Source organism: Pollachius pollachius (assembly GCF_949987615.1).
Source record: "Pollachius pollachius genome assembly, chromosome: 5".
Lineage (NCBI taxonomy): Eukaryota > Metazoa > Chordata > Actinopteri > Gadiformes > Gadidae > Pollachius > Pollachius pollachius.
Genome location: NC_136938.1, coordinates 15,456,509 through 15,468,918, shown reverse-complemented (window position 1 = coordinate 15,468,918; position 12,410 = coordinate 15,456,509). Strand labels below are relative to the sequence as shown.

Below are 12,410 nucleotides of genomic sequence, written 5' to 3'. Positions count from 1 at the left end.
CCGTTGGCCCTTCCTGTAATATAGACAATCTCAACATTTGTTTCAGCTTTGTTTTCTAAAACATAATTTGAGGTCATAATGTAGATATTATAAAAATGTGGGTGGATACACAAACTCTGTTTGGGTCACATTGAGACTGCCGGTTTGGCTTACTTAAGTGATTCCGGCCTTTGAGTCTAGGAAGTATTAATGAGACCTGGGTTAAGACCTTGTTTTGTGGTTTGTATGCATATGATTAAGGCTATGCCACACTATACCTTTTTTACATTTAGCTGGCATTCTCTGTCTGCCCTTCTGTTCAGATTCACTTCTTTGGACAGAACATGTTTGACACAGCAAAGCATGGACATTGCCTAAATCGACCTTACAAGCGAAAAGTTACTAGGTTAACGGTTAAAGATGTTAACCTGGTTTAAGGAGTTAATTTAAAGTTTGGATTGTTTAAATAAAATAAAGTGACATGTCTTTTTTAAGTCGTGGGTTTTTTTTCCACATGATATGATATGACAACCGGACTAGTTTGAGGTTGTTTATTTAATATTTATTGTTGTTCAGAAATGCTATAGTTAGTTATCATCTAATGGTTTGGCGCTTTTCAAATAATGTATCAATGTTATCCCACTTCAGGTTATGCTTCAAACTTTATTTTGAGTCATGCAAAGAGGGTCATATATCATTTAACATATCATCCACATAAGTAAAGCCAGGATAGGTGTCTTGGTATGATTTCTTAATACCAACTCTAATAAAGAAGTTAAAATGGAGGTTAATGGTTCCGGCATAAAGGGAAGTGTGCATCTCTACCTTGTTGGGTGGAAGAGGAATTACTTGCAGATCCCCTGAAATACAAGCAGAGATTCTGGCTCACCTGTCAGCACTGCAGTGATTGCTCTCCAGTTTTTCTGACAGCCAGTAAAACTAAATGTTTGCCTTACATATTGTATTTTTTCGTGGGCAAATTGGAGTTTGAGAAGGCCAAATCAAAAGTCTCCAGACAGTTTATATTTTCGGAAGAAAACTCATTCCAGATTTATTGAATTTAATTCAAGCTTTATTATCAGACTCAGGTCCGTGAAATACACATATGAGACAGGACAGGCACAATACAACAGAAAAATAAAGATCAATAGATCAGTGAACATTTACAATTTAGGCAGTGCAGCCTGAGCCTGGAGGCATAGCGGGAACCACTCACAGTGGGATTTGAAAGTGCCACCATGTTACAATTTCCAGATTCTTCCAGACGTAGCATAAAATGAAACTTTAGATTTCTTAAAAGTGCTTTAAATGTTCTTACTCCTGCAGTGACAAACATCTGGCTGGCACTCCTCCCTCTGGGAATTTTTAGGAGGATCCTCATCGCATCATTGTACGCAACCTGTAGCTTCTGCATGCTAGATTTCTTATAGCTTACCCACAAGGGGGCCGTGTAAAGCGGTGTGCAACACGCTCTAAACAAAGCCAGCACGCAAGTTCAACAGAAGCTGAACTTGCGTGCAATGGTGTTTGCCTGACCATATAATTTACAGCATTGTCTGTATATATCCTCATCTTCCTTCATTTGATCAGTTATAACATGACCAAGCTATTTAATCTTGAGGTCTTTTTACAGACCTCAAGATTGTTTCCAGACAATTTGGATGCAGGAACATGTAGCCATTTGCCCTGTTTGGTTCGACCATATTCAGTGCAGATGTTTATTAGTTACTGAAGGCCTGCACTATTTGGATTAAAAACAACAAGGTCATCAGCATACATAAGGTGGTTCACCAGCATTTCACCAATCACACACCCAGTGTTACAGGCTCTCAGTTGCACAGACAATTCATCCGTATACAAATTAAATTAAATTGGGGACAAGATTCCTCTCTACCTGACACCATTGCAAACTCCAAAGGGGGGGTGATATACCACCTCGCCATTTGATCTGCATCTTCTGGTGTGCATACCAGTAGACCAGAACCCTCACAATATACCCAGGCACTCCCCTTTGTGTTAGTTTACCGAAGAGTTTCCTGTGATTCCCCTAAAGTCTAGATCGTTTGGCTAGTGTAAGCACACCATCTGTACTCAAGTACAGTTCAATTCCGTGGCCTGAGTACACTTCGGAGAGGTGTGCTCAGGCCACAGTACAGATGCTAATGAGCCGACATGCGCACATGAACGGATATGCAACCTGAGCTGGATGACGTGTAGTCCCTGCGACCCTTCTACCCCATTAAACATAAACATGGCGGGAAGCGGTTCACGAGTTTGTGTTTGATCAAAAATCCCCCGTTCGTTACGGTGCAGGCTTTCTTGGTTCACTGGAGAAGGCGGGGCTGCCCAAGGAGTCTAGACCTCTTAAGAATAATTTGCATACTCCCAAATGTTTTTATTTTTTATGAATGAAGACACCCGCATGCAAGAATAAGTTCACGTCTGAGTATAGGCTACCAACGCGAATAGCTATTTACAAGTGCAAAAACGCCAACATATTCTTTATTTTGCTGACCACTTGTTTTTTATCCTGACAAAAGCCTCGTATGGACAGTTCCTCTGCGTCTCTCTCCTAGATCGCACCATCTTTCAACGTCTTTGTTTAATACGACTTCATCGCCTTCTCTCACATGATCAGCAGCTCGCGCATTTCACTTTCTCTCCAGTTAGAACTGCTCATGATCATATCACTGTGTTGTCTCTGTGGAGACAGCGCAACAACACCTCTACCCAAGCCCCCCCCTGGAGCCGCGGGGCCGTCGCATTCACAACAGAATGAAACCCAATAAACCGCCAATGTGTGCAGGGTCTGAGAGGGTAAATTGGGGTGCTAGCTCAAGCAGGCAATTTACTTCGGGGAGTGTAAACGTCTGGCCTGTGCCGCATAAAAGGAGTGCATAAGATGGTATATTTGATGTAAAAACTCAGTGAGAGAGGGCTGTATCTGAGTAGAACGGCTCCAAATAAGAGGCAACCGTACCTGAGGAAGGTACAGGGCAACTTTGCCCAGTGTGAGTGCGCCCTTACTCAATCAAATGCTTTAGAAGTATCAATAAAGAACATAAGGACAGATTTATTTTTGACCCTGTAGAGCCTAACTATTTCCTTAAGTGCAAAAATACACGTCAGTCCCATGTTTTGGTTTAAAACCAAGCTGATTATCATAGGAAGAGTTATAATTAATTACTCTATCAAGCATGATTCTTTCCATGGCTTTTGACCTTATGCTAGCTAGAGCTATAGGCCTATAGTTATCAAGGCAATTAACATGCCCAGCTTTGTTCTTGAGTACTGGGAAAAGCAAGATAAATAGCATTGAATCTGGTAGTATGCCATGGATCATCAAACCAGTAAGATTGAGAGATAGGAGAGGAGCTAGCTTCAGACTAGCATTTTTGAGGTCCTTAATCTCAGCCGAGATTAGGTCCAAACCACATACTTTATTGTTAGGCAATTTATTCATAGCATCATATACCTCCTGTGTTTTAATAATTATTGCTTCCACACACATTCATCCACATATGGATCACTTTTTATGCAGTTCAACAGGGAATTATAATGCTGTCTCCATAATTCTGCAAAACTGTCTGCACCAGAGACACCTTCAACAGTACATGGGAGGGATGGTTTACAATTGTTAAGCGCTGTTACCTCTTTCCAAAAATCTGTGACATTGTTGCACATCAATTTGTTGCCAATAGAGTCACTCCTCAGAGCTTGCTCGTTTCTGGATATAAAACGGACAGCATACTTAAATCTGGCTTTGGAAAGTTTTTTATGCTCAAGCTCAGGGCCTTGCCTAGGTTTTCCAGCAATGACCCAAAGTTTATAGGCCTCACGAGCCTCAGTATGATACATTGCTACATGCTCATTCCAAGCAGGTCTAATGTTAGATTTTTTGTTATGCTTATAAAGATTATAAAAAGGTTTACCACCATCATACAGGGCCGCAATTACATCGTCATGCAAGGGACAGAGGTCCCTCTCTTATGCTCAATGCTCTTACAATTGACTTCCTTATACAAAATAGCTCCTTTAGGCAAATATATGTTACTTTTTTTGTCAGTGTTATAATAAGCCACCAATTTTGGTTAGTTTGTTATTATTAACAGTAAAGGCAAGGGATATATGGTCTTTCACTGCCACTCCATATTTAACACTCATGTTCCCCAAAGCTACATGCACATAAGCTGTACTAACACAATGGTCAAGCCATGATGTAGTGTGCCAGGCTTCACTTATGTACGTGTAGCTGTCAATGGGCAGCAGCAACTTGCTTGACAGAACAAAATTGTTATCCTCACAGAAATGGGTCAAGTGATTAGCAAACAGAGTTACCGTCTGCAATATCAGCACTCATATCCCCAACCACATATACACTGTAAGTGTTGTTATCTTGAATAAAAGCATTGATAAAAGCCAGTCTGTTAAGATATTCATCCTCACACGAGACCTTTCACGAGGGTGTAAAGACATTTAGGATAACAAAACTATTATGTTTATGTATATTGCACATTTTCTGACAGGTGACTACCCTGTAAAGTTTTCCCATAAGATACACAGAAAGTGTCTCTGCATCGAGGTCTGGGGAAAACCTAGTAGCAAATACACTCAATAGCTTAGTCTTCACCGTCTTTATAGTACTCATATCACCAGTCCCGACGATAGATACAGGACCAGACGTCTTTTGTGTGCTGGCAGTAGCACACACCCAAGAATCGGCAGCGATGTTCAGCCATAGTTTCTGACGAGGCCGCCCATCTTTTACAAATTTACTCACATCGCGGAGAGCCAGTGGTGTACACTGTCCCAGTTGGGTATTTTCCCAGTGTAGCACTTCCAACGTTGAGGCCAACGACTGTCACTCCAGTCTCATCACATCTCAACCGGGTGCTCAGGTCCGGGGTAGATCCCGAGCCAGCCATGCCAGCAGCTCCATCCAGGCCGCAGTTATCACCTCCCACTCCCTGCTCCTCAAGGTGGTTATCCCGGGCCAGGCATGAAGCGGCTCCGGGCCCTTGAGTGCTCAATGAGGCAGCCCCCGGACGGCTTTTCAGGCCAGCACTCCAGTGCAGTCACTCAGTGGTTGATTTCCTCAGCAACGGTCCGAACCTGCTCGCAGACACCCGCCTGGAGCTGAGTTACGTGTCTCAGTGCACCCACCTCAGCCCACAGCTGATCCACCCTCCGTAGCAGGCATGTGACATCCAAGCTGGAGTACGTCACTGTGGCAGTTCATCGTGGTAGTGAAAGGAGGAATGTTCTCTCTGTACTCATTCAGCACTTTAAGGCGTTTTAAGGAGTTTTTTAAGGAGTTTTATATTGTTGCTATCTTTGTGCTGTCCTTTATAACCAACGCACCGCTGTGTAGAAGCGGTGCATAGCTCAAACAAAACTTTCTTAGAGGCTTCGATAGTCTCAGTCAAACGTGTTGGCTGCCATTAACACAATCTCATCCTGGCTTAGAGTCTTAATCTTGATAGCTAGGAAATTAAGTAGTTCAGCCTCCTCAATTAACCTGCCATGAGTCGTCTTGTATATCTCCGGTTTTATTTGAGACCGTATAAAAGTCGGCGCTGTACTACAGACCGCACCAGCAGTGTCTGTCATGACTTCCAAGTGACAGCGGAGTGCAGAGATCTGTGTTTATTTCTTTGTGTCACTGTATGATTACTATATATCGGGCGTTTCTGAGTGGGGACCCCGTTTATATGGCTAGAGGCTAGCTGCTTCTTACATATCTGATGTACTTACGGTAGACACACACACACACACACACACACACACACACACACACACACTTGACTGTAACACTGACTTGATTCAACCATTTCAAATCAGCTTCAACAGCTCAGCTATTCTATATTTTATCTCAAATATATTCTAACTTTATCACTTAAACTATTTGTAATTTTCCATTTTTTAAATGGTGCATGTTTACATTGTTTACTCCATTTAGACTTTTGAACTCTGTTTAAATCTTTTCACTTGATTTAAGCTAGTTTTTTTTCAACTTTTCTTTACGTTTTAAACTATGGCTTAATTAGAACATATTTCAACCTCGCTTTGCATTACAGCACTCACCGCATTTTCTGCAGGAAATGCATTTTATAGTTCAGTTTATTGTTATGGACGACCAACCCCTTTCGGGGGTAGAAAATGTTGCTTTTTCATTTGAGTGAGATGTTTTTAGGTGGATAATCGGCCATCATGATCAAAGTGCTTTCATATATTTTATTATTATTTGTTCAAGAGTAAAACAAAGTATTAGACTGATATCGTTATCGGCACATAGCCAAAGCTGCAGTATCGTATCGGAAGTGAAAAAGTGGTATCGGACATCCCCAACTGTATTGTTAGGAATTTATCCTTTTTAATATTCTTCCTGCTTTATATGCTACAAGTGCTTACCATTGGTTTAAGAAAACAACGAACAGTACATATTGGCTTGAAGGAAACCCAGAGATGAAAACAAGTACAATTAAAGCTGCACGCAGCAATTTACAGGGGCCAAGCCTAATGCAGACTATTAAGACCCTGACCATCAGAACCCTGATGCAGACCATTAAGTTATTTTTAGTTGGAATATTTAGCCGCTATTTTGTTGCCTGTTACGGGTTCCCTAGGAACATTTGTTCAACATGAGGAGAGACAAATGTCTACAAATTTTATGACCCTAGATGAAAGGTGTCAGAGAATATAACCTTCCAAAATGTGCATTTTCAGAATTGTTTTATGGCACACCCTATTGCTCCGATCTAGATACATTTTGGAGAACTTCATATTGACCCATGTGCCTTTTACTCCACCAAGTTTGATCTAGATTTGGTTAAGTTTACCCCGCCTATTGCCGTTAAGTAAAATTTGGACCATTTATAGCCTCTGGCCATGTTGTATTGCAAATTGACTTTGTCTTACTTGAACAGTCACCAAGTTGGTCTCGCTTAAATCAAACATTCCGTCTATGAACTGTGGTAATCTTAGTCAAAGGCCACCCCATTTTGATGCCATGTCCTCATTGAAAATTGGTGGATATCATCTTGTTCAGAATTTCATCCTGAATAACTTTTGGTTTGGACTCATGATCATAGTAGTCCATCTTGATGTTGATTTAAGCATAAGTTTTAAAACACACTCTTTTTAGAAGATAATAGCTCCTAAGGGCTTTATTTTTTTATTTAAAGACTTTCCTTATTGTCAGATTGAAGAAATTGGTTCTTAAAATATTTGTGCTAAAGGATTTTGTTTTAAGTTAAAAAAAACTAGGATCCTTAGAGAATTGAGTGTTTTTAACCAATTTAACTGAAATTGTATCCAGGCTGAAGTCTAAAGTTTGTGAGTCATTTGTTCACCATTGGAATGTGCACATGTGTGCAAAGTTTCATGTCTAAGTCAAAGGGGTGAGTTATGCTTGTTAAAAGTTTGCACTTTTGGACGATTGATATAGCGCCCCCTGTCGCCCAAGCAGTGTAAATTGTTCTTCTCTTCTTTTCATTAATATTTTGTCAGCCTTTACAGCTGTAGAAAGTTTCATATAAAGCGACACAGCAGTTTTTGCTGTGTAGGTCAATCTGGCTGAATAATAATAAAACTAACGATTACAATTACAATTGTGGTTATTAATTTGATCTTAGAGCAATTGAGAAATTCCTTACAAAGAACATTGACGCTTCAAATCATTGATCATCAATATGAGCATGCATTTGCTGGATGTGGCTGTGGCTGTTTTGGACCCAGCGTGTGTCCAAGGCTTAATGTTTAGTCTTTGGAGAGTTGATGTTAACAACACCCCTCCCCCAGAGGCCAGAGTTGATGACTCCTGGGAATAGTTGAACTCAACACTTGGGTGACTTTTAACCTACCTCCTCCCCATATCCAAAAAGTCATAACAATTTGCTTCTTGTGTCTGACTTTTGAATTGCCAGGCCTCACATTATGTGACCCTTTAATTTTTTTTAATATATAATACTAATAATAAAAAATAAGTTCTTGCTATGTGAATTCATGCTTTGGTATATTGTTTTTTTTGGTTTTGAATGATTTGAATGACTCTTGCACACGCATAGAAGCACAAAATGTTTGACAAGTTAAAGAATGCTTTGCATGCGGCTGTTTGCAATTTTCGCCAGCCTCTAACGTTGAAAGTGTCAGTGGCCAGCGGCATCGCAGCAGTTCTGACAGCCCAGGTGATTACCTGTGCTGTCCCATTGGCTGAGCCCCGCCCGCAGGTTGGCCACGTCATGCATCAGAAGGTGAAAGAGCGGTCACAATGTCATTAGGCCCGGCTCACTGCAGCTCCGGCCACTGCCACTTTAATTTGTTTTTCAACATAGGATCAAGAGCAGTAGGCATTCTTTAGTCAACCATGAAATATACCCATTTGAAGGCTGGAAGATATAAAAACGTTTACTGTACCTCATAGGCAACTGTTAAGGATACCCTCAGCAGTAGTACTGTTACTACTACTGGATACCCTCATTGTCATACTATGCTCACCTTGCCTTAATGGCGGTGAAATGCATTGTCATGGGTAATGGTGATTTTGATAAAGCAGTATTACCAGTTCTGCAGATCACAGTTTTCAACAGTGAAATGTTGTTACAAATTGAAATATAATACACAACCCATTTTTTTGTAGACATTATTTATCAATATAATTAACTACTGACCCCTTGGATTTCATCATTGATTTTTGATTTATCTGCGTATATGGAACATTGTCTATTTGCTTTCAAGGTCTACTACAACGTTGGCTCTGAGTCTAATAACATCACAATTAGTGGTGCAAACGAGTTACCCTTGATCCGTACGGATCCACCCTCACAGTTCGGGATGCAAGTGATCCGCGTATCGGCTGATTATGCAACAACAAATTGTTTAAAGGACAATTCCGGTATTTAGCACATTGAGCCTCCTTTCTGGTTTGTCTAGAATGAAATATAGTGGTTGACACCGAAATGTTGACTATTGGTCCTGTCTCGGGTATTTTGCTCAGCGCCCCTGCCTGCTTCAGAATGGCTGGTGACGGGCATTCACAAACCTGTCCTTAAAACAACCCTAAAGGGGTTTCAGAAATGTGCAACTCACCGAGTGGTTAGTGGTGTTCGTTGATGTTCCTAATCAAGTATCGTAGCGAAATACAGTTTCAGTCGTGTTTTATTTGGCATTTTGTAAATCCCATTGAAACCAAACCGGAAACGGAATGGGGGCTGTTTATGTTTGGTTGTAGTCTTTTCGCTCGGTTCTCCGTGGCAACAGTAGGGCTAGAACCGAGCGGAAAGACTACAACCAGCCCCCCTTTCCGTTTCCGGTCAACGAGCAATGAGTCTTCCAACAGAAATCAATGGATTTACAAAATGCGAAATAAAACACGACAGAAAATGTATTTCGCTACGATACTTGATGAATACAAAAAGAATGAGGATGTCTGCATTGCCTGGGGAGAGTTTAGACTCTAAACTCTCCCCAGGCAATGCAAACATCCTAAATTTAAAGTTGTAAATCCAGGTCTGCTGTGCTTCCTTTGGACACAGGTTTTTTTATTTTAATTACTATCCATGTTAAAAAGAAGAAGGAATAATGCCTCAGACTGCACTTATTTTGTTTTAAAATATTTTAAGATTTAATTTATACATTGGAAGGACATTGAGTTAAGTTTTTTTTTATATTTAGCTTGCTCAAAGGGAGCAGGATTATTACCTAATTGTTCACTTTATTTTGTTTTTAGACATTTGAAGATTTTATTTAAAGTCACATTTGTATTGTTATCTTTTTTGTTATTGTTGATCCGAAAATGATCCGACACGTGACACAATCCGAATCATGAGTTTTGTGATCTGTTGCACCCCTAAGCACAATACCACCATCAACCTGACATGTGAAGACCCAGGTTCTTTGTATTTTTTGTTTGTTAGGTAGGTATTCAAATCCCAATTTGGGTTCAAGTCTCACTTGATGAAAAAAGTAAAACCCACTATTTGCTTCGACACCACATGCCTATTTATAAAGACTTGGTGACAATTTAGCGGTACACCTAAAGTCAAAGGTTCAGAACAACTGTTCTAGAATAAATTAGTACAACTAGACAGTCAATACTGACCGTGCACTACCTTGTCTACAATGTAGCTTGTTGTGGCGCCCTCTCCTCTTTGCTCCAAGTTGAGCCACGACTAATTTTCACCCGACTGTCCGATAAAAGCACGTAAAAACTATGCTGGAGAACACACATAAAAATGCCGATGCATTTAACACATTCTGCTTCTGGATTAGGGAGAAGGAATTCAACCGGTCCGCAGATCAATGTGTATCATGATGGATATCGATGATTGATTACTTTCATCAGCGCTTTCCCCCCCCTTTTTTCATTCAACGCTTTACCCCGCCCCAGACCTTTTTGTCCAATGATTGAACGATCTTTGCACACATGTGGGTTTGTTGTCAAATTTTGGGACAGTTGCGAAAATTGCAATGTGAAAAGGAACCGCACCAAACCAAAAAAGAAACATTGTGTTTTGGTCCGGACCGGAAAGAGAGCCAACTAAAGGACTTTCCTGGTGTGAATACACCCTTAATAACGGGTTTATCTGCCAAGGCTCTGGGAGAGCGAAGAAAAGGGGTGGATGGGCAGTTTGAATAAAACCGCAGAGCTTGCCGAGACCAGTTGACCCTAACCTTCTGCATGCTAATCACATCCCTCTGTGAAAGGTTAAAGAGTTATCTACAGGGCAGCCGCAGCAGCACTATGCTGACCGAGCCGCATCGGTTTACCCTTAATGGCCGGCGGAATTCCAGACTGTATCTCATGCAGCTCGACAGAAACTGTAGTCACTTCCTATAGCCACGGCATCCGCTTCCTCTGTATCTGCCGACATCTGCTCTGCTGCTCTGTTTATCTAGTGGTTTCTGAAGTGTCTCTTGTCTTTCCCCCCTCTGCTCTCTGCTCTACAGATGGAATCTCCGGTGTCCACACCAGGCCCTCCCCCACTTCATCTCCTACCCGCAGTGGGTAACAGCGAGATATCCTCGCCGTGTGAGCAAATAATGGTCCGCACGCGCTCGGTGGCAGTGAACACGTCTGACGTGGCGCTGGCCACAGAGCCCGAGTGCCTGGGCCCATGCGAGCCAGGTACCAGCGTTAATCTGGAAGGCATTGTGTGGCAGGAAACTGAAGACGGTAAGTGATGTGGTCTCGACCCATGTGCTGTTTACACTTCTGAGCCATTCCTGCTACAGATACCAGAGCACACCATCTGGGCCACTCTTGCAGCATAAGTTAAAACAGCTCTGACCAAATAACATTTTTATTTAGTTTTTTTCATGGTATTTTTAGGGTTTTGTAGTCTTTCAAATGGTATTTGAATTGCATATATTGATCAATGAAGTATTCGGTATTCTAAATGAAGCCATAAGGTAGGCTACAACAAACTCTGTGAATGAATTGCTATTTCTCAGTCTTTCTTAACGAAACATTTCCACTGTTGAATGTGAATATGCTTAGCTGCCTCTGGGAATGGTATGGAGCCCTCATTTACACAGAATGCATGCAGCATGCTCTAGTAGTATCTGGCAGTAATTTCTTAGGTGGCCCTATGTCTGTTTTCCTCAGGCATATACAGACAGGAGATGGTGCACCCAGATAGCAGCACTTTGTCACTCAGGATACAGAGTAGGACTGCTTTTAAATCCTTCTGGCAGTTCCTTCTGTAGCACAGTCCAATTGAAAGTTGATAGACGCTCTAGCCATTCCTACCTTTGACCGACAAATTCGATAAAAATAGGAGGATGTATCGCTACCATTACCACCACGCTACCATTTTGTTTTCCTAGGCCTTGAGTCAGCGCCCTTGTTTTCCACCATGAATGTGAAATGATGCACACTGCTAATCTACAAAGCAGCTTGCATTCAATCGCCCAGTAGGCGTACAGAGCACAAACCGCCCACACATCCACGGCAGCACTTGGCGGTTCACAGGAAGTGAATAGAAAAAAGGCCCTTGCCTCATTGGCATTCCCAAAGTGCACCATCCTTGCTATTGGTGTGGCCTTTTTGCCGTTGTTGGGTTTTTTCTCCTTCCCCTCTTTGATTTTGTTCCCTGCCTCAGGCAGTGTCTGATTTAGACTGGTCCTTTTCTACATGGCTGCTCCTCTCCGTTCCCTGACAGCCAGCCACTCATCCCCCATCTCTCGACAAGCAAGGCTAAGAGATGGCAACACAGGGGCTAGGATGCTAGCAGGGGGCTGGGAGACCAGAGGGAGAGTAAGGATAGGCGGAGTGACAGGGGGTTAGATGGACAAGGCCTGCTCTGTTGGTGACACAATGCCCTTTCTTTCCAACCCCGTGAACTTCTTTCCAAACGTGACACGGCTCACCCAGTCTGACACAACTATCCCTGTGACAGGCGTGTTGCTTGTCCTTAACTTCAATGAATTGC

At 41.9% G+C, this 12,410-nt stretch overlaps 1 protein-coding gene across 3 annotated transcripts in view; it reads left to right on the top strand.

Annotated features, from left to right (window-relative positions):
* The window catches only part of LOC307075822 (zinc finger protein 609-like), a gene marked incomplete at its 3' end in the record, with an annotated part of 99,356 nt that overhangs the window by 63,916 nt on the left and 23,030 nt on the right, over positions 1 to 12,410 (top strand). For all 3 annotated transcript variants that reach the window (XM_079736524.1, XM_079736526.1, XM_079736525.1), the window contains one exon: positions 10,927 to 11,152. In XM_079736524.1, the coding sequence (XP_079592650.1) occupies positions 10,927 to 11,152 (226 nt within the window). The remainder of the gene's footprint in view (positions 1 to 10,926; positions 11,153 to 12,410) is intronic.